The 22223-nt window shown below is 47.0% G+C and overlaps 2 protein-coding genes and 1 long non-coding RNA gene across 5 annotated transcripts; 2 read left to right on the forward strand and 1 right to left on the reverse strand.

Annotated features, from left to right (window-relative positions):
• The first annotated feature begins 1376 nt into the window (after positions 1–1376).
• LOC120711414 (sphingoid long-chain bases kinase 1-like) lies at positions 1377–8554 on the forward strand. 2 transcript variants are annotated; one of them, XM_039996919.1, is made up of 8 exons: positions 1377–1677; positions 2339–2713; positions 3006–3099; positions 3186–3223; positions 3534–3680; positions 4043–4142; positions 7352–7809; positions 8014–8554. In XM_039996919.1, exons 1-8 carry the CDS (start codon positions 1648–1650, stop codon positions 8167–8169), a joined length of 1398 nt encoding a protein of 465 aa, XP_039852853.1. In that variant the 5' UTR covers positions 1377–1647; the 3' UTR covers positions 8170–8554. The 2 variants fall into 2 exon arrangements, with proteins under 2 accessions (XP_039852853.1, XP_039852852.1); XM_039996918.1 differs by having other exon boundaries at positions 1423–1677; positions 2336–2713.
• Positions 8237–10710, reverse strand: LOC120711415. Its single transcript, XR_005690276.1, has 2 exons — positions 9674–10710; positions 8237–9590 (listed from the first exon to the last, which is right to left on the reverse strand). It is a non-coding gene; the product is annotated as an uncharacterized LOC120711415 (long non-coding RNA).
• LOC120711413 lies at positions 8875–22214 on the forward strand. 2 transcript variants are annotated; one of them, XM_039996917.1, is made up of 5 exons: positions 8875–9069; positions 9192–9295; positions 9412–9523; positions 18490–21655; positions 21764–22214. In XM_039996917.1, the coding sequence occupies exons 3-4, from the start codon at positions 9509–9511 to the stop codon at positions 21610–21612; spliced, it is 3138 nt and encodes a 1045-aa protein (XP_039852851.1). In that variant the 5' UTR covers positions 8875–9069; positions 9192–9295; positions 9412–9508; the 3' UTR covers positions 21613–21655; positions 21764–22214. The 2 variants fall into 2 exon arrangements, with proteins under 2 accessions (XP_039852851.1, XP_039852849.1); XM_039996915.1 differs by lacking the exon at positions 8875–9069 and having other exon boundaries at positions 9080–9295; positions 9407–9523.
• Positions 22215–22223: the final 9 nt, after the last annotated feature.

Raw genomic sequence — 22223 nt, forward strand, 5'->3', positions numbered from 1 at the left:
CGCCCTCTCCCACGGCCTCTTCCCCTAATACTGCCATAATCGTCCCTTCCAGCCACCAGCGAAACGAAAGGGACTCAACCAATCCCCCATTGGTAGCTTGCACTATCATGAATTCCATCTCCACATTCAGAAACTTCATGACCCATACAACCACAAAAGAAACAGAAGCTTGGGAGCTTTTCATATTGGACCAGGTATTTCATTCTTTCCTTGAGTGTAATAGGCACCACCCGCACCAGAGGCTTACTCAATTCAAGCCACACCCTAGCCCGCAAATATGGAGTAGAATTAATTTTACCCTCATTAACCACCACAGTGATGGTCTCTCCAACCTTCTTCGCAACCTTCTCTGCTAGCTCCCTCTTCTTCATCAGCCCCTCTGGACCCCCTGAATTCTCGTCCAAACCGGTATCCTGTCCAGTTTGTATTCGAGAACGTTTGAGAACCCATCATACTCCTCCAACACAATAGCCGCACCTCTGAACAGCCATGGCCTTCCATCCATCACCCTCGACCAATCGCCCAGACAATGAAGCTGGACTAGAAACAGGTTTGGACCCATCACCTTGAAGGTTACCTCCTTCGCCGCAGTCCAGGCATTCCTCATGTTGCTAAAAAGCGCTGCATGACTGAAGGGTTTTGACGTGTGAACCCTAAAGAGGGCCAACCAGCGAACATCCTTCACCAACTCCTCAAATTTGCTGGAAAAGTCAAGATCTTTCTTTTCCTCTCCTTGCAGATTCAAGCCCTTCAGGCGTTTGTCCAACCTCGGCGAAGCTCCATCGTCCCCCATCTCCATGTCGTTCCCCTTCTCCCCCGTCTCCATGCCTTCCCCCTTCTCCTTCGCTGCTCTTGACGCCAATCAACCTGCGCTGCTTGATCCCCACCTCCCTGAGGAGGATGCGCAGATGGGCGCGCATGGATTAGTGGGAGAGATTGCAAGGATCGACGCACATGGATTAGTGGGAGAGATTGCAAGGATCGATGCAAATCTAGTGGACTCCAGTGTAGCCGCCAGAGGAAGTTTGGACCCTAGAAAAGGGGACTTATCTGCCTTGAAGGTTAACTTTTGTGAGTGATTGATTGTGGCCATTACCATCACCTACTTAATAAAGACAGATATGCACCATTAGGCCAATCTTAGTTGGAGTGTAATGAGAGTGTCATGGATATTAAATTTACTAATATGTACCAATAATATGAGGAGAGAGAAGAGAAAAGTGTCATGAAATGTGAGTGGAGAGTCATCACCATGACACTCTACTGGCACGGTACTTAAAATTTTAGTCTAGATAATTGTGTCGATGACACTCACTCGCCTTAAAAGCCCGTGATACCAACCTGCAAATTTTCCAGATCGGCCGATAATCATGACCAGTCGATCAGACGGTCACAAAAATATGAACTTTTCTCCGCACTGAAAAACAAAGGGCTCGATTGAAGACTCGAGGCAGCCTGGCAGTCCAAGCTTTCCCCTCCCCCTCCCAAATCCCGGTGCCGCCGGGCCTCCGCCGCCGCCCTCTCCGCGGATCACGTGCGCGGCGGCTTTGCTCAGCTTCCTTGCGGCGAGTACAGGAGGAGGAGGGAGGTGCTGGGCCGGGGGACTGTCGCTGGATCTCGTGGAGCCGCCGTGCGCCGAGAGTGATCATGAGCTCAAGAAACCTCGTCCGATCTCCGGTGAGTTCTCCCCTGTCCTTGTCGTCTGAGCCTTGTTTTAGCTTGCTTGTTTCTTCGTTTTGCCGTGCCCGCTTCTGTAGCTGTCGATCCGCTTTGGGTGCTGAGTGAAAGTGCGAGGCCGCGCGGAGGGAAAAGATTCCTGCTTTATTTGGAGGGAGTAGAAGATAGTGGGAGTGGGATGGACATCTCAATTTTACCCCGTGAATAGCCTATGAGCATAAAGATGCAAGCTTTGGGATGTGTTGCTTGTACATTATTGTGCAGTTTCTAGAGTCCTCGTGGTATCAAAATGGTGAAGCTAAAATGCATTTGAGATCTTAGGCACCAAATGAATTCGTCATGCAACATAAGGTTAATCGAATGTTTAGGACATGTATATTTGTTTTTTAAAGTCTGGTGTCGCACCAAATTTCTGCAGTACCCACGGTAGTGTAAATTATCAAACATCTGACCAACTTTCTTCGATATATTGCTTGTACATTGTAACTGTTTGCTTTCATCCTTAACGAGTATGTACAAAAACTGCTTTCAAGATAATCTGTTGACTACAGTCATTTTTTGGTCCATCTGCTTGACATTCTGCGGACCTTAACTAATGTTGTTAAAATTATTGGATGTATCTTTGCTCTTCTTCTCATATGTTATGTAATCATCACAGCAGGTGTCCTGTAGTGCTGCTACCAATGGATGCTTCACCTCCAATACATGCCGTTCAAGAAACTACTATCAGCATACTCATGGCACTAATTTGCAAAGTTTGCAAGTAGACTGGAAACTTTTGCCTTGCAAATTAAGGAAGTCAACTCAGCGAAACACTTCATTTTTCACCCAGAGGAAGCTTGTACCACACTGTTCATCAGACCTTAGTACTTCCTGCATAGAAGAGGTGCCCAACTATTTAGCAGTCAATGTTTTGCAAGACCAATCAAATACAACACAGGTAGCTGCTCGTAAAGTGCTCGTCATCTTGAATCCTAATTCTGGATTTCGAAGCACTCGGGATGTTTTCTACAAGACAGTGCAGTCGAAGTTAAGGGTAATATGATCCTAACTTTTCAGTCAAAACCTTTTTCATTCATCATTTACGCTTATTTATGGTGTATTATCTCACTTTCTTCTATATCCAGTGAGACGAATATCGTCACCAATTTAGTTAGTGAGATGAATATCATCACCAATTTAGTTATGTAAAATACATTGTATGCACAAGATCATGCAAAAAATAGATTCTAAATGTGTTGGAGTGGAAGATCATAAATACGCTTCTTTAGTACCTTTACCTATAATTATTATTATTATTTTTGCGTTTGAATTTTGATCTCATGCAGCTTTCAGGCTTCATGATGGAAGTCATCGAAACAGCTTATGCTGGCCATGCAAAGATTCTTGCTTCTACTGTTGACCTCAACAAGTGCCCTGATGGTAATACAAATTTTGTATTTTTTTTCTTTTGCAAATTTCCATCATGTGCCATTTTGTTTCACTATTCAATATTCTCTTGTTTACAGGTATTTTATGTGTTGGTGGCGATGGAATTGTAAATGAGGTCAGCTTTGTTCCTATGTTTCTTTCTTTATAGGAAGTGAACTGGGATACAATTTTGCTTTATTGCACCTGGGTGATCTTTTTCTTTGCATTTAGTATATATATAAACCATGTATGTGCTGGATTGTTTTTTTTTTGTTGCTCCTATAAAGCTACCATTTTAAGTTCAGAGTTACCGCTGACTTCTAAAAGTTTTTATCTTCGCCCTCAGTTCCAAATTGTAGGTCGTTTTTGCAAATCTAGATACATAGTTTTTTTTTGTCTAAAATTTATCCATCCTGCTAATGATATATTTCTATGTGTTAATGCAGGTTTTGAATGGTTTACTGGGTAGAGATGATTTTGAAGTGGCAATTCGGCTTCCCATTGGAATAATACCTGCTGGTTCTGATAATTCATTGGTGTGGACTGTTCTTGGGATCAAGGATCCTGTTTCTGCTGCAATTGCTTTAGCTAAGGTAATTTTGTTATACTCCCTCTGTTCTTAAATATATGACATTTAGACAACAAGCAAATTAATTCATTTTTTTAACTAATTAGCTTGTCCTAAACGTCATATATTTAAGGACGGCGTAGTATTTATGTTCAACTATTCCATACTAGGTTGCCCAACCATGAAGTTATTTCTCTCTGATTTGAGGTAGTATTATGTTCAACTATTTCATACTAGATCGCCAACCATGAAGTTATTTCTCTGATTTGAGGTAGTATTATGATCAACTATTTCATACTAGGTCGCCCAACCATGAAGTTATTTCTCTCTGATTTGAGTTATCTTCAAATTTATAGTACATATTAATTTTTAAGTTCATTTCTGCAGGGCGGTTTCACACCAATAGATGTGTTTGCCGTAAAATGGATCAAAGCTGGTGTTTCTCATTTCGGTTTGACAGCTTCCTACTATGGTTTTGTAGCTGATGGTAATTTTTCATTCTTCTGCAGATATAATTCTGATATATTGCAGTTGATATCTTAACTAGGTTCTGATTCTGCCAATCTAGGTTAGAAATTATATAGAATGTTTTTTTTTAAAAAAATTGAGTTGTTCGTTAGCCAGATAACCAAATTTAGGTATGGCCTCTAGCATGATTGTGTTAATTATCATTTCTGGCTTAGTTGTTAGTAAGAATAAATGAGATTTTACATGGAATGTTTGAAACTATAATATAGCAGGACGGTAAGAAAAGAGCGTACCTAGTGCTGTCCCACACAAGGTGGGATCTGGGGAAGGAAATTTCTAGTCAGCCTAACCATTGCTTAATTTTGCAAGGAGGCTGGTTTGAAAAGGACTTGGAGATAAGAACAATAATAAATAATAGAACATGGAGTCTTGTCTTGACAGTTAATTAGGATTAAAAGGGATATGCTGGTTCATATCTGGGTAATTGAAATATTCCCTCAATCACTTCTGTTTGTACTATCAATAAATAGAGAAACTATTAAATGGCTTCAAACTCTGCGCTACAAATATCAAGCATGCCAGCTTTATTTTTTTGTAATTCTTGCTTAATTACATCTTGTCTACTAATAACACTAAATGCAAAAGCCAGAATTCCAAATGTTCTGGATGTGATGTGTCTTTGTAGGAAAGAATAGAGATGCGTATAATATTGTGGATGTATTGCATTGAGGCCTCGGGCGGTATATATGAGAGTACATGACTTGGGGGGGCAAGGCTCCCCGGGATACATATGGCAGTCTACGATACGTATATCTACAACTACCAAATATACTCTTAACACTCCCCCGCAGTCACAGCGGGAGCACCGCAGACGGTGAGACTGGAGAAGAAGCTGAAAGCAGGAGCTAACGGACTAACATCCCCCGCAGTCATAACGTCGGTGTGGTGCGGAAGCTGCGACTGGAGAGAAAACCGGCGAGTAACTCATGTGGATGGTAGCCCTTTGTGCCGATGTCGAGGTAGCCGAGCTGGAGGGCGAGGAGCCATGGTCGAAGATGCTGTGCATATGATAGCCGTGGTCGACGTAAAGCTGTCGAGGTTGCTGAAGATGAGGTAGCCACAAATGAAGCCGCGGGCGCACGAGGAGGCGCCATGGTGGTGGCTTAATGGAGAAGACGCCGGAGACGAAGATGGCGACGCGTCGAGGCAGTCATAGAGAGTGATGCCGAAGTTGATGCAGTCAGACCATCGGGCGACACATGCCCGGGTTTGCTAGGCTCGGGAATACGTCGGGGACGATGGGCACGCACCGGTGTTGCAAATACCGGACGTGCAAGGGAGTATGCACAACCAAACACCGTCGCCGGGGGGGACCAGAAGAGAAGGCCTCCATGGCAGTCGCAGGCGTAGAAGAACGACGGGGTGGAAGATGCCGACGCCTGCTGTTGCTTGGAATAGAGGTGAAGGCGACGCTGGCGACGGTTGTGCTGGACGAAGCGAGGAGAACCCGGAGTTTCCAGCGCAAGGCCGGACGATCCAGGCGACGCGGCGGCGATGCTCGAAGGGGACGATGAAGAACTCGAATGGCTTGATGAAGACCATACGCGCAGGGCGCGCAGCGACGCGTAGTCGACGACGAGGTCATGGACGTGGTCGGCGGCGGTGAGGAAGGAACGGCGGAGAAGACCAGGGGGACGCCACTACTGCCCGAAGAGGCGAAGGGGCGCGCTCAACGAGGATGGACGTCACGGTAGCCGGGTGGATCACGCACGTTGGCTGATCAGACCGAGTAGCGTGAGGCGAGACGTCGGTGGGTGAAGTCGGTGAAGGCGTCCTGATCGGTGGAGGCGACGACGAGCCGGCGAAGGTCGATGCGCGGACAAGATGGCGATGTAGGCGGTGGCGCAAGGAGCGGCCCCTAGGGTGCCGGTCATCTCGCCATGCCGCAGGGTCGAAGAAGAAGAAGAGGCCGGTGAAGTCGACGCCGACGTCGAAGTAGAGGAGTGAGGTCGACGGGCGGCGGGCGACGCAATCTCGATTAGTGATCGAGCGAAAGAAAAGACGATGCAGCAACAGGTTGTGTAGTATCCCTGGGTGCGCGTAGCACAGAACCCCCTCATCCTCTTCTCAATCTGCCCACCACGGTGAAACACATCACAGTGCGAGATGGGGAAAAAACAGAGGAGCGGTGGGCTCCGGTGGACGGCGGAGAGCTCCGGAGGACGGGCGGTGCGGGTCAGCCGACGGCGGCAGGGGATCTAGGTCCCGTCCACCGGCGGCGCGGGTCCCAGCCGGCGGCGGCAGGGGATCCGCTGGAGCGAGTCCCTGCGCCAGCGACGGAGATCTACCGGGTCGGGCGGAGCAGGTCCCATCCGCCGCCGGCGCGGGTCCAGGCGGCGGCTCCCGCCGGATCGAGCTCCCCGCCTGGGAACCTGGAGCGGCGGCGGATCCTGCCCGGAGGCAGCGGCGCTCGACAGCGGATCCCGCCAGGGCTAGCAGCAAGCCGCGGCCGGAGAGGGGGGGATCCCGCCCGACGGCGTAGGGATGATATCGGTGAAGGCGCCGCCAGGAGGGTTCGTTGACGACGGGCGCAAGCACTACTCGGCAACCCTTGCTGCCACCACGGCAGCACGGGTAGGGCGCGAGTGCTGCAGGAGGCCGCGACTGCCACCACGGCAGCGTGGAACAGAGTTGTCGTCTACGACTTCCATGGTGGGTTGGAGAGGTACGACCCGATCTACTGCTGCTTGACGCTGGAGGATGGCGGGTCAACTGGATCCGCCGCGGAGAGGGAAGAGGGCGCTGCCCCCAGCAGAGATCGACATGGGTGATCTCTCCAGGGGCGCGCTAGGAAGCTGTCAAGGGGATGCCCTGGATGGGCGCCGTTGGAGACGGCTGGCGGCGTGCAAGAGGCAGGAGCGTGACGAGAGGCAGCGGAAGGTTTAGGTCAGAATGTTGTAACCCTAATCTCGTGATACCATGTAGAAAAGAATAGAGATGCGTATAATATTGTGGATGTATTGCATTGAGGCCTCGGACGGTATATATGAGAGGACATGACTTGGGGGGCAAGGCTCCCGGGATACATATGGCAGTCTATGATACGTATATCTACAACTACCAAATATACTCTAACAGTTTTGTCCTCTATATTACTGTATTCATATACACCCCACCATGTGTTTAGTCAGCTTATAGCCTAAAACATTTTTGTTTTTTTCTTCACAGTTGTGCAACTATCTGAAAACTTCCGCCTGCAGCTTGGTCCCTTCCGTTATGCTGCTGCTGGCCTTCTGAAGTTTCTGTCATTACCTCAATACAGATTTGAGGTGGAATATCTGCCTTCATCACCAGGGAGAAATCCTGAACTGAAACCACTGACTGAAAAATCTCATGAGCAGATTTCTGATGATGGCAAGGTTAGGAGAGGTATACAAGTTGATGGTAGGATTGAAGATAGCTGGATTACCAGGAAAGGGGAGTTTCTTGGCATTTTTGTATGCAATCACTTTTGCAAGCCTGCACGGGGGTTACTTTCTCCAGTTATTGCACCAAAAGCTCAGCATGATGATGGCAGTCTGGACTTGATTCTTGTCCACGGAAGTGGCAGACTCAAACTGTTTTGCTTCTTCATCGCGTATCAGCTTTGCTGGCACCTCCTACTCCCTTATGTGGAATATGTCAAGGTATCTTGACTGACTTGTAGTTCTTCACATCACTCCTTGCAGTAACTAGTGTAACCAGGTTTACAATACCAGGTCTAGACATCCTTGGACTTACTAGCTTGCGTTTTTCTAGAATGCGGAGATACCAGCTTTGATCAGTTGCCTCGCATTGCAAATTACCTTCCACTCATATGTGGTATTTGGTTTTGTAACAATTGCTCGCAGGTAAAACAAATAAAGATTAGGCCGGTTGGCAATACTCACAATGGTTGTGGTGTCGATGGGGAGCTTCTTCGTGGAGAGGGCAAAACCGAATGGCAGTGCTCGCTGCTTCCAGTACAAGGCCGGTTGCTCGGCCGGCATCCCTATGCTTTGGAGTAGCTACTATCTAAACCCCGGAGCAGGCATTCTGTTGTGTTGAGCAGTACTGCATTTTTTCCGATTAATGGAAAATGAAGGCATTTGTATTCCACTATTGTTTCCAACCATGTATTGTGAGTTTGTAAATAAGGGTCATGACCTTAGTGTGCAAAAGTGTGCTAGTTGTGGTAGTCCCGCGGGACACTCAGTCTGGACTCCACAATCTACCATGTTGTGAAACCTAGCAGGTGCGGAGTTGGGACTGGAAATCTGGAATAGGGCATTGTAAATTGCTTGTCATGACACCAATGAGGAAGTTCATGTCTGGTGGTGGTGGTCAAAAATAGGAGACGTCCTCAAGGATATATACTTAACATTGTCTTGAAAATGGGTGACAAACCTGGTAGATACGAATTAGTAAGGTGAGATTATTGAATGGCAAGGGAGACGGCCCTGGTATTTTACTGGATTGAAAGGGGCGTGGCCCTTGGTGCAAGCTAGAGATGTGCTGGCTATGAGAGTCATGCATGTTGGTCTACATGACAGCCCTGGATTCAATACTAAGCTATAGGTTTTGGCAATCTACCACAATGATAGTGCAGCCTTGGCTCTGCCTCCTTCCATTGTTGAAGCTGTGCATACTGTTAACTGCATTTTTGCTTTCTTGATTTGCTGAGGACGTGGGTGGTACTCAGTCTTGCTCAATACAAATACACTGATGTCCGGTGATCTGCTGAGAACATTACGAGCCTTCGGACAAACGGATCTTCGATGTGCTGGAGAGATCATCCGACAAGTTACTTTTGTTTGCAGGACCGTTCCGTCTTTATTTTATTCTTTGCCTCCAGGCTCCAGCCCCAAGCAACGAGCACGCTGCGCATCTTTCTTTTTCCATGAAAGCCAATGTCAAGAAGCTACAAGGTGAAGCTATTTTCAGAAGCTTGAGCCCCTTGCATGCAGCTTTCCTATACATATAGCATTCGCATTGACGGTTAGTGTCCACTACCATGTTGTGGCGGTCACTTCTCTCCCGGCGCACACAGTTTCTCTGAAGGAAGTTAGCAGATACTTCATATATAGCGCCACATACTCCTGTTTTTTACCCCCTCAACTAAGGATACATTCTAGCTAGCTGCCAAGTGCCAAGGTATATAATAACATCTATCCTTCTTAATTCCATGTGGTTATTACTACTTGCGCCTTTTTTATACACTTCTGAAGAATTGGCGTATAATTAACTTTGATCTTGCATGGCTAGCTTAGCTGGTGGAGATCCATCTGGAAGCGAGTAGACCAGAGATGGGGTAGATTTCTGGAGCTTCTTCAGTTTGCTGGTCCTTCCTATACAGAGAAATTCATCATGGTAGCTCCAGTGGTACGTACTCGCGCTGATTCCAAACATTAGTTGTAGATTCTTGTCCGTCAAACTTCTCCTACTTAGCCTATTCATAAATTAAAAGTTATATTGATTGACACACATGGTTGACATTAATATATTCATGCAACAATATTTTAATAATCTTACTATTACTAATTGAAGGCTCCTTTTAAGCCTCCACGTGAAGCCACGTAGCATCTTAGGTGGACATTCTACAAAAATAGAGAAAGTCTAAAATTTCTTACAAAAATCAGAAACATTTGCCTATCAATCCGGCAAATCTATTATATTAATTATAATAGTCATTAGATCAGTTATCTTTCCTAATAAATTACTCACATCTGCAATTATGAAGGAAGACTAAGGAAGACTAAGTAACTCCTAAATATATATCTAAATTACCCAACTCTACCATTATAAAAAAATCTAATGTAATCCCCTAATCTTTGTGTAAATTACTCATCTTTGCCATTATAAAAATAATGCAAACAAACTCCTAAATTTGCATATGAATTATCCAATTGTATCTTATTAGAAATTAAAGTAACCTCTAAATTTGAATCTAAATTATATAATTATAATTATAATAAAAATACTAAAATGCATCAATATAAAATTTTAAATTACTATTTCTCCGTGCATAGCTGCCGTTATCCCAAGACAGCACACGGCAAAAAGACCACGCTACCCCCCACCTTTCCTCTTCACGCACGCGGATAGGAAGAGTCGCTGCGGCGGAGGCGTGAGCCATGGAGAGCCTGCCGGCAGATCGACGTGCACTCGTCCCTACCACGGCAGGGCTGCCGGATCGACGCCGTCGTCGGGTCTGGGCACCGGCCGTGACAGCTAGGGGCTAGCCGCGCCGGGCAGGGGGCCGCGGGGCTGGGCGCCGGCCACGCGCCGCCGCCTAGCTCCTGCACGCTGCGCCCTCACCTCCGCCCCTCCTCAGCCCAAACCGCGCCCACAGTCGCCTCCCTCACCTCCCACTGCACCTCCCGTACCCGGCCCTACTCGCTCAGCCCCACCGGACCACCACCGCACGCCATCACCGGCCGCCGGCGAGCTAAGCTGCCGCGGACAGCCCTTCTCTAGCTGCCTTCGCTCTCAGCAAGGCCACCTACAGGTCTGTCTTGACACCCTAGTGCTCCTCCACCTTGTTGGCGCACGATCTGGGCCAACACCAGGCCCGGCCCTGAGGGGGGTCGAGCTGTGCAGCCGCCCCGGGCCCCCAAAACGTAGGGGCCTCCTAAGGTAACACGCATACATATATACGTATACTTGTAAATGGGCTAGGTTCACACGACAAGCAAGAAGCAACGCTAGAAAGCCTACGAGCTAATCACGCAGTCATGCTTGTCTAATTGGCAATTGCGTACCACGCTGCCAGCCGACTCATCGATTCATTGAATTCTCATTGTCGTTGTTCATTCACTCACCCTGATTGGATTCCAATCTCACTGCCCGTAACTCGTAAATCATCTGATAGACTGATACTGGCCCCTTCATTGATCCTTCGTCTTTGAAGTCAGAATTCATCTATTAGCATCTACCCTCTATATCTACGTGTGATAATTATCTTTTTGAAAATTTCAGAGCCCTCATGTCATCTAGAAGACACCCATCAAAGTTAAAACTATTGAAGAATTATTTCAGGTCCGTAATATCTCAAAAAAGGTTAAATGGTTTGGCCACTTTATGCATTGAGAATAAATTATTGGTAGATCAACACTAATGCCATCATCGATGATTTCACATTGAGAAATGCTAAAAGAAATTTTAAGCTAATGTGTATAAATTGTATGATATAAATGTTGCTTTGGACACTTTAAAGTGTTTTTGACTACTACTGTTATTGTTATTATTAGTTCATAGTATTGTTAGGGGGCCCTCTCTTTTTAGTTACGCCCCGGGCCACCAAAAACTCAGGACCGGGCCTGGCCAACACGAATGCGCACGGTCGCTCGGCGCGAGGTAGACCACACATGTGGCGCTTCGTGCGTGGAGCTGTCAGACCGGTCACCAGGATGAATCGGCGAAATCCGACGAACACTCGCCCGGGAGGGACCCCGCCAGGGCCAGCGCACGTAAGTTTGTTCTAGGATTGGTATGCCATCTAGAACGTCTTCAGACGTCGCGGAGACGAAGGAAGAATAGCAGATAGGAGGTTGGAAGAGCTAGGGTTTAGAGATAAAAGTAAAGACAATAAAATATAAAGAAAAAAGTAATGTATTGATGTGTTTTGATCGATTGGATACCCTCAATCGGCCATGACCCTTTATATTTATAGGGTGGGGTGGACTTATCCCGCAAGAAATCATTTTAAAGATCTAAATCTACGAAAATTCTTAGTTGTACTCGAACTCTGATTGGACCGGTCAGACCAGCTACAGCGCCCAGACCGGTCAGACCGGTTGCTGCCAATTTTGGCCATCAACATATGCCCCCCTGTTCTTTGGTAAAGCTTTGTGTGCCAAAGAAAACTTCTTTGGACCAAAATTGTCTAAAGGCGATGATCAATAATACATCGGCCATTTTTTGTACTAAGGGCGATAAAAAATTATCGGCCATGACTTGCTTTAATTCAAGTTGATGATGAAACAATTCGCTTCGGCTTTCAAACTTTCTTCATGGCTACTGGCTTTATTGGCTCAACCTCCACTTATTGCTCCATCGATTCTTGGTTGCGCAAACGTTGCAACCTTCTCTTTTGAGTGTGAGATAAGGCTGAGGGACACCACTTCGGCTGTAAGTACTTTGAATCTTGTTTTATGCTCTTCTCACTCTCCTTGCTGCAATTAATCTCTTTTTTTACCAGATTGTCACTAGTAATAACCGGCCCTAGTGATACACAACTTGGATACATAGAAGAATGTTGAATATAATAAGATTGCATATGCATCCTACTATAATCCAAAGGTGTGTAATAACAGGAATATAGCCAAAACTATAGAGTAATCGGCCCTGAATATGGCATAATAACACAATTACCTTGATGTAGGTGAGGATCTGATTGCCACTAGATGTTGACGTTGATTTTGTACCTTTGGCTTCATCCGGCCATCCCTTCTGCTTCTGGGCAGCTCCCTCCTTCTCATACTTGGCCAAGAGCTCTTTGAAGCTCGGCCTTGCTTTATTTTCGGCCTTGGGGGAATTTCCAGACTTACTGGACGCACCGGTCGGACCGGTCTGGGAACCGGTCAGACCGCTTGATGAACCGGTCTGACCGGTCAGATTGCTTCCGGTCTTCTTTTTTTTTTTTTGCTTTGCCCCCCAAATGTTGAGGTCTTTGTTGTAGTTTGGGAAGTTTTGTTCTGCAGCACCTTCTTCTCAGACCTCTCTTCTCCAATGATCACGTTTTTCCCTTTTGTCGATTCGGCTTGACTTAGCCGAACTAAAACCTTGGGATTTTTCAATTCAAGCACATGTGTATGCATTGGAAAAAGATTCTGATCAATTTGCATTGTAGGAGGAATCAATCGTCCTTCATCTATGGCCGATTGTATCTTTCTACGAAGCATATTGCAATCATTAGTAGTATGAGAAAAAGTATTTATCGTGGGATTTCTAGGGTACCCACAGCCGGGTGGCGGAACGCACCCGCCTATTCCCAGAGAGGGAGTACTCGGGGAAGTACTAAGCGATTGGGCTAATCTAGCACTGAGACAAGCACACAAGAACACACGATCTAGAGTGGTTCGGGCCGCCGGAGCGTAATACCCTACATCCACTAGGAGAGGTATTGATCTTAGTAGTGTATGAATCTATCCTCTGCCGGGTCTTGGCTTTCACCCAGCCTGAGTTTTCTTCTAGCGAACGCCCCCCTTTTATAGACCAAGGGGTGCGGATACATAGGACGTTGATGCCCCGACAGGTGGGCCCAACGTGTCTGTGCAAGCGTACTGCGCAGAGTAATTAAATGGCTACAGTGGTGGCGAATCTTTCCTCCGATATGCTTCCATGCCTTGCTGACCCTCTGACGAAGGGAGGTCTTCTCTTGTCCTGTCAGCAAGGCGCCCGTTGAGGGAGCGTAGCTTGCGGCGTGACCTGTTGAGGCTATTATGTAGGCGTCATAATGGGTGGAGCCGAGCCGTCGTATCCATCTGTTATGGCAGACTGACAGGCGCGGTGTGGGCGGCACCAGCAGCTCCACTATGCACCTTGGTAATACGCGATCAATAGTGCCTCATGGTCAAAGAATCGCCTCGGCTTCTGCTGTATCAATGCGGACGTCCACCTACCACAATGAATGCAGTGGTGGGTGAGGCTTAGTATGGAGACCAAGCGGCCTTGTATACGTGTCTGTGTTTGAAGACACGTATCGGCTCCGGACCACCTCAAGACGGGGTGTCGATTTCTTCCCTTAGTGAGGGGTCCGGTTACTATACAGGGGTCCGGGACCCCATGAGGGGTCCGGGACTTCCGCGGGGGTCTGGTCTCCACGGGAGGTCCGGAGCCCCGGCTGTTCGGGCTGACCGCCTGCCTCCTCCGGGACACGCGGCGTTCCTGGACCTTTCCCAGCCGTGTGACAGGTCCGGGACCGTTGCCGGGAGAACAGGACTCCGGACCACAGGGGTCCGGCTGTTTGGACGTAGTCAAGGACAACTACAAGGCCCTTGCTTAGACACAATAATAGGGGGTACCCCAGTCCTGGGGTACCGACAGTATTATAGAATTTGCAATAGGCACGCCGCTTTAACTCTTCTTCCGACGGAATTGTGTGAGAGAACTTAATTTTTCCAATCTTTGCTAGTTCATCAAAGATTCTTTCATACTTGGACACATCAAAAGTAAACTTGATCTCTTCCTTATGATTTTTGTTAATTGGCTTTAAAGAAGAACAAGTACTCGGGTTGTCATTCAGTGACCACACAAATTGAGGTGCATAACCTCTTTAGATTCATCGTTCGAAGAATCTGAATGATACTCAAGAGCATGAGTATTGGGACGATGATGACTATGACTTTCTTGTAACTCTTAGCTTCGGCTTTCTGCAGCCAAAGCTCTTTAATGCACCTGATTAACAGCAAAAAAGTCATGGCCTTCTAATTTCTCTTTAATGTGAGAGCGCAAGCCATTAAAAACTAAATCCGCTAAATCCTTTTGAGCGAGATTCACATTAAAGCATCGATATTTTATATCGCGGAATCTTCTAATGTAATCATTAACAGACTCATCGCGCATTTGTTTAACCGATGTCAAATGGGACAACTTAAGCTCAAAATTCTCAGAAAAGAAGTGATCATGAAACTTTTGCTCAAATTGTTCCCATGAAGTAATGGAGTTAGGAGCCAAAGAACTAAACCAAGAGAAAGCGGTTCCAGTTAAAGATAAAGAAAATAAATGAACTTTCAATTTATTTATAGAACTAGCTTCTCCTAATTGAGTAAGATATTAGCTAATATGCTCAAAAGTGTTTTTACTATCATCTCCATTAAATTTCACAAATTCAGACAACCTAAAACCAGCGGGATAGTAACCTTATCAAAAGACATAGGATACGGCTTTTGCTAAGATTGAGTTTTGCCTCTAACATCTACTTCAAGATTTTCTTTGATCATCTTAGCCAAATCATTCTTACATTCAGCAAGAAATTTCTCAAGGTTAATCGAAGAATTTGGCTGTATAGAAGTAGATGCGATATGAGTATGTTTGCTGAGCCACCAACGCATTTGTTGGCGTTACTGTTTGACCACTGAAATAATGCATCGGCATTCCATACGTCGGTTGACTCACAGGTAAAGTTACCGTTGGTTGAGTGACAGGAATTTTAGTAGATGCAACAGTAGAATCAGGTGATATGTCATCAATTACTAGTTGTTTATCGGCTAATGTTAGCAACTTATCAGTAAACATATTAACTAATTGCACATCTCGCTCGGCGAACAAATTTTCAACTTGTTCCATGGTAATACTCGTAGGTGCATTACTTACATTAGGTACTGCCTCAGTAGATGCATCCGTAGAAGTAGAAGTGAAGTCGACCTCCTTGATCTTAGTGACCTTGCCACGTCAATCAACTTTGATGCTTGCAAGCGCCGCCTTCAGATATTTTTCATCGCGTTTCTTCTTGCGCTCCTCCAGCATTTGGCGAATATCTTCAGGAAGATGCTCAGCAGTTGCTGGGATGCTGTTGTCCTTGTCGATCTCGGCAGTTGATCCCATCTTCTTGAGGTAGATTAGATCAGTTTTTGATAACCAAGATCTTTCTTCTCCAGCGGAGTCGCCAAAATATGTTGGCGCACGATGGCCAACACACGAACGCGCACGGTCGCACGGCGCGAGGAAGAGCTCGATGCGGCGCTTCCTACGTGGAGCGGTCAAACCGGTCAGAAGGACCGGTCAGACCGGTTGCCGGGATGAATCGGCGAAATCCGACGAACGCTCGCCCGGGAGGGACCCCATCAGGGCAGGCGCACGTAGGTTTGTTTTAGGATCGGCAGGCCACCTAAAACGCCATCCGACGTCGCGGAGACGAAGGAAGAACAACAGATAGGAGTTTAGAAGAGCTAGGGTTTAGAGATAAAAGTAAAGGCAATAAAATATAAAGAAAAAAGTAATGTATTGATGTGTTTTGATCGATTGGATACCCTCAATCGGCCATGACCCTTTATATTTATAGGGTGGGTGGACTTATCCCACAAAAAAATCTTTTTACAGATCTAAATCTACGAAAATTCCTAGTTGCACTCGGACTCTGCTTGGACCAATCAGACTGGTCGGACCCACCGGTCAGACCAGCTACAGCGCCCAGACCGGTCAGACCGCTTGATCAGACCGGTCAAACCGGTTGCTGCCAATTTTGGCCATCAACACACCCCTCCTCCCCCACCGCTGGTGAGCCCCTCGCCGGATTTCGCCCCCGTCCACGGCAGCCCCAGCCAAGGGACACATTGCGAGCCCCCAATTGTTCCTAGGGTGCTTAGCGCAAAACCCAGGGACCAATCTACGATACCTTGTTTTAAGGGTTAATTGGATCTATGCCATTACAATTTTTCGAGATCACTAATCTGCCATTACAATTCGTTATATTGGAACCATGCCACTGCAATTTCATAAATTTCTGAAACATGTCACTACGTACTCTTTCGTCCTCTTTCGTCGTGTTTTTTTAAAATTTATGGACCAAAATACCTCCGGCCTCCTCCTTCTTCCTCTCATCCCCACTCCTTCCTCTCTATATCCATGGTTAGATCCCCTTCATTGCCTGCCTCATCGTGTCCAGGCTCCCACACTTGGCGTACATGTCTACTAGCGCCGTCACCACCACGCCGTCCATCCCGACCCCAACCCGATCTCCTCCTGAACTAGAAGGATGAGCGGCGACCAAGTCGTGCACCCACTTGCCCTGCTCGAGCGCCGGGGGGATGCGGCGGAGGCACGGGCAGAGGCGGAGGGCGCCGAGTGGGTGCAGCAAGCACAGGCGCTGCCGCCGGAGATAGCGGCGGCCGTGAGGAGTGGGAAGCGGCAACGCGGACGGAGGGGCACGGACGGAGAGGCCGGCGGCGTGGACGCCGCTTCGCCGCACGGCCCACCCACTGCAAGGCCCGTGGACGGAGGGGCGCAGACGGAGGCTTTGCCGTGCTTCCCGCCCACCGTCGCGCCGCGCCGACCTCCACAAAGCAGGAACATAGAGGGGATGAGAGGAAGAAGGGAGCCTAGGGGTATTTTGGTCCATAAAATTTAAAAATCACAACGAAGGGGTATGTAGTGGCGTGTTTTGGAGATTTGTGAAATTATGGTGGCACGGTTCCAATATGACGAATTGTAATGGCAGATCAGTTAACTCAAAAAATTGTAATGGCATGGATCCAATTATCCCTTGTTTCAAAGCTTGAATTCAAAACTGCGTGCTTCGTTTGGCACTAGGGGTTTAAAGAGTCATTTCACGTTGTTTTTAATACCCTTAGCTTGTGAAACTAACGGACGGGCCAAGAAACCAAATGAATTTCCATTTGGGGTCAGATAGCTAAGTTCACTTGAAAAGAGACCAAGAAACTAAACTCAACTTTTTTTTAGGCTAAAGAACCAATTTACTCTTATATAAAATACACCAATTCACAAATAAATAGTTTAAATAAATATATATCAAACATTCATGGAGGTGCGATGCAAAATGAAATCTATTGCAACTATATAATGATAAATATATATTTTAGAGTATGTGTTAGAATATTTAATAGATGAGAGAGGGCGTGAGATATATATAATTATTAGCTATAAGCTTTATTTTTATATTAATCCTAGTTAGTCATTGCGGGAACACGGGTTGATAGACTAGTATATAACAATTCATATATAAAATAGTATTCTGCCATGTCATGATATTTGCTGAGGTGATACATTATTTATTGAGAATGAAAGCTCCATGAAGAATAGTCTTAGACCCGTCTCAGTGAGAGTTTTATGGGCACAATTACCTAAACTGAGAACTAGGTAACTATGCCAGATAGGTTTTATGGTGATGAAACTCTCCTCACATTCCATAAACTTCATCCTTCTCTCTCCTCGCTATGTCAGCAAAATTGATAATATTTAATGTCATAAAATGCTTCATGAAATTCTAATTGAGAATGGCTTTAGACACCCTAAAATAAAACTCGTGAAGAATGAGCTTATATAAAATAAAGGATTTTGATTGAGACACGTGTGGCATAATAATGAGGCACAGGGCATGAGGGCTGCAGCCTGCAGCCCCCGTCCCTCTGGATCCGCCACTCATGGTACGACCTGCATTTGTGGGGTTGAAGATAGGGGCCACGCCACGTTGAGCCTCCCTGGTGCACCAGCACCAGGATAAACTTCTTTTTTCCCACTAAGTAAAGCTTATATTCACCATATAATCATAGAAAAACATGTTAGCCTCTTGAACCGTGCACCAGGGTCTGTTTAACAGTGGCTTGCCCCCTGGTTGAAGTCTTGAAGAGACCTTAATCAGCTAATTGGCGTACGAACAAAAATTGCAGGCGATTAAAGCAACCAACATTGAGACGGCGGTACACCAAATAGTTTCTGAACACTTGGAGGATTCGAGAAATTCTGCACCCAATGACATCTACTTCGACGGATGGGGTTATGGACTGGGTGCTTCTGCGGTGCTTAGAGCTATAGCGGAGCACCCTCCACCATCTTTATGGGAGAAATTTGACAAGATCATCCACATCGATTGCACGAGGTGGAAGAGCCGAAGGGCACTGCAAAGAGCAATCGCGGACGAGCTTAAGCTTACTCAGCAGGTAGCTGCTGATTTTGATAGGCAAGATGAGGAGGATGATTTCAGCGGATTAGATCAAGGTTCGAGAGCTGAGATCCCGGACGTCGCGAGATTGATAGCTCGATCCCTAGCACAGTACAGATGTTTAGTCATCTTTCACAATGGAAGCGGTGGCATGGTTGACTTGGCAAGCTGTGGCATCCCGCCACCTCAACTTTTCAGTGCAAAGGTATTGTGGTGCTTCAGTGGACGGATTCGTGCCAACATACAATTGTTTCAAGACCAGAACAGTTCACACTGTTCTTTTCTTCATGCTTATTCTGAATTTCTTGGCAAATCGAATGCAATACTAGCGGTAGAGGCTAGAGAAATGGCATTGTACACACATAAGCTTGGCCTTGATGTCACTCCTGAAATGTTTACAGAGTGCTTCCTGTATTACTTATCATTGAATAGCCGAGGTGGCGAAGTCATTGACTACAACTGGGAAACCCTTGCTTCATGCTACTGGGTTTGCGATGGGATTACAGGAGGAGGCCAAGATAACAAAGATAACCAAGCATGGGAGCTTGCTCTTGCTGTGCAGCAGCATATAAGACTAGAGGACTACTCATCTAATGCAGTGAAGCACATTGGTTCTCGTTTGGATATTTCCACAAAACATTGGGTTTGCATTACCCACTCCTGTTTCGAAGAAGTTCCTCCAGGAACAACGTCCCTATTCTTTGCACCTAGAACTGGAACTGGATCTGGATACGTGCCGTTCCCTAACGAAAGGTTCCATCAAGCGGACCAACTCCGGGTTTTGAAGTTATGCCGCTGTACCTTCAACTTTTCATCTCCTCCTTTCCATTGCTGTAGCAGCTTAAGATTCCTTGGACTAGACAACTGTCTGGATGAACAGCGGCAACTAGAAGAGGATCAGGAGACAGCAGGTGAACAAGCGGTGGAAACTTTTCAGAGGCTGTGGGTGCTAGATGTATGCCACACGGATTGGGAATTGGATTTTCCCCATGGAACAGATGATGAGCAAGTGGCTACTGACATCAGAGAGGTTCACATAAACAAGGGGAGGATCTGGCGTACCAACCTTGCATGGAGACGACTGCCAAACCTGCGCAAGCTCCGTGTAGTCAAGGCTACAAGGTATTGGCGGGAGACAGATAGAAAAGCTCAAGATGAAATCATGGATATGGTGAAGATGGAGCTGCTTGACCTGTCCGGGAACAAGACCATGCAAGTTTTGCCGAGCCTTTCAGGCGCAACTGGCCTCAAGACACTGGTTCTAGATGGCTGTGTTGGATTGGAGCATGTTGGCCCTCAAGGACTCCCTCCATCACTTGAATCATTCTGCTTCGACGCAGGGGACGACGAGGATGCTAGAATATCCCGCATCAGCTTGGCTGGGTGTTCAAGATTAGCAGACTTCAGACTGAGTGGGTCTCTGCCAAAGCTTGAGGAGTTGGACCTCTCTCAAACAGCAGTCAAGATGCTTGACCTTAGAAATGTTACAGATGTGGACCAAAGTCTTCAACGAGTCTGCTTGGTGGGATGCGAGCACCTCCGCTCAATTTCTTGGCCCCAAACCAGAATGCTACAACTAAGACTGCTGCACGTTGACACTCGATCATCAGGACAAGAGGTGGCCAGAAAACCATCATCCCCAGGTGATTCTTTGATGGTCTTCCAACAAGACAGAGGAGAGTTGCATGCATTTGTTGCTGTTGCAGACGTGAGGTTCCTTCAATCCTTGGAGTTTCTCTGGACAAAAACCACTCAACTTATTAAGATGGATCTCTGCTTGTCGTCTACTAGCATCAGCAACGATGATGGAAGAAGCTGGTGCCATGAGAAGATGGGCTGCACATACAGTAGTAGTAGCACCGGACAGTTGTTATTAGCTGCTGGTTTGCCTCTGCCCTACCATGACGTTAGCTTGGTACAGGCAGCTACCAAGCTTGATGGCAGCAGCAGCAGCAGCAGCAGTGCAATGCAATTTCAGCCACTAGACTTGCACATGGAGATTGGCGATGGGATCAGTGACATGACCAACGTGGCCACGACGACAGAGGGGCAGAGGTCTATAGCCACGGTGATGAAGATGGTGGAGTCGTTGCACGTGCACGACAGTTCTTCCATCACCACTGTTGTTCCTGAATACATTTTTCTTACAAGCCAATCCTACATGGGAAATCTGAATCGGCTCAAGTGGTGCCGTGTGGAGAGATGCCCCAAGTTGGACACCGTCTTCGTCATCTCCGAAGATGCCCACTGTTTCTATGAACTGGAAACCTTTTGGGCGGCTCATCTCTTGATGGCTCGTTCTATTTGGACCGGAGGAGGCACAAGGTTCGGTTTGGCTGCCTACAGATATGGATCCTTTAGAAAACTGAGGGTTATTCATATTCACTCCTGCCCTAGGCTCACATTTGTCCTCCCATTGTCATCTAATAAGCAGTTCTTGTCCAACGTTCTGGAGACCGTCCACGTATTCTGCTGCGGTGATCTCAGGCAGATCTTCCCCGTGGATCAAGAGTTTCAAGAGCAAATAGCAGCCTCGCGTGAAACAAAAGGCATGCTGAGATTCCGTAATCTCAAGCACCTGTACCTGCACCACCTCTCCAATCTGGAGCTGATATGCGGGGCCAAGATGTACGCTCCCAACCTCGAGACCGTCTACATCAGAGGCTGCTGGGGCCTCAGGCGCCTCCCGGCCATCGCCGCCGGCCGCCGTGTGGCCGTCGACTGCGAGAAGGACTGGTGGGACAAGCTGGAGTGGGACGGCATGGAGTCCGGCCACCACCCCTCCCTCTTCCAGCCGCGCCACTCCAAGTACAACAAGAAGCGCCACCTGCGAGGCACGGTCCTCCGGTGATCGCCACCACTTTGCTGCTGCTGCTGCTGCCTTCTCCCGGCCGGTACGAATGAAGAACATCCTCTCCTTAATTTTGCAGTGATTCTTTTTTTTTGTTTCTCGTTGCCATGGAGTACTGATCGATGACTTGTGTATACTTTGAGCTCTGTAGATCAGTCTTGTGTTGGATCGACGGCACGGCGACGACAGCGGCTGGCACGGTTCCGAGTGTTTGCAATTGCTTTGCCAAGTAGTCTTCCTCAAGAATAAATTGGTTTCTGATGCTAGCGTACGGCTTGCATCGACCGAGTTTGCTCTGTGCCTCTGTCTGTGTGCTTGATACTATACTGTATGTGTGAATTCGTGTCTGTCTCTCTTGGGACTGACGATGTATCTCTATCTGCTTTGGTTTGCCTGGTTATGTGTGCTTGAAAATAAGAAGCTGGGTGGATGCGTCCCCAGAACTGCACGTCTGTACCCATGGGTGTGTGTGTGTGTGTGTTTTGATTCTGAAGAACAATGGACACAACAATGTTTGTTTGTAATTGATGCAGCGGCATGCTAGTGCTGGCTGCAAATGGCTTGGTGTGATTTATATGGACTGTATCAATGGATCGTTATTTGTTTTTGGT

This window comes from Panicum virgatum, chromosome 6K, assembly GCF_016808335.1.
Source record: "Panicum virgatum strain AP13 chromosome 6K, P.virgatum_v5, whole genome shotgun sequence".
Classification (NCBI taxonomy): domain Eukaryota; kingdom Viridiplantae; phylum Streptophyta; class Magnoliopsida; order Poales; family Poaceae; genus Panicum; species Panicum virgatum.

Excerpts from the sequence above, each read along its gene's own strand:
- LOC120711414 (XM_039996918.1), top strand. The coding sequence starts at position 1,648 with ATGAGCTCAAGAAACCTCGTCCGATCTCCG. Across the intron at positions 3,681-4,042 it reads CTGCAATTGCTTTAGCTAAG|GGCGGTTTCACACCAATAGA; the intron begins GTAATTTTGTTA and ends TCATTTCTGCAG. Across the intron at positions 4,143-7,351 it reads CTATGGTTTTGTAGCTGATG|TTGTGCAACTATCTGAAAAC; the intron begins GTAATTTTTCAT and ends TTTTCTTCACAG.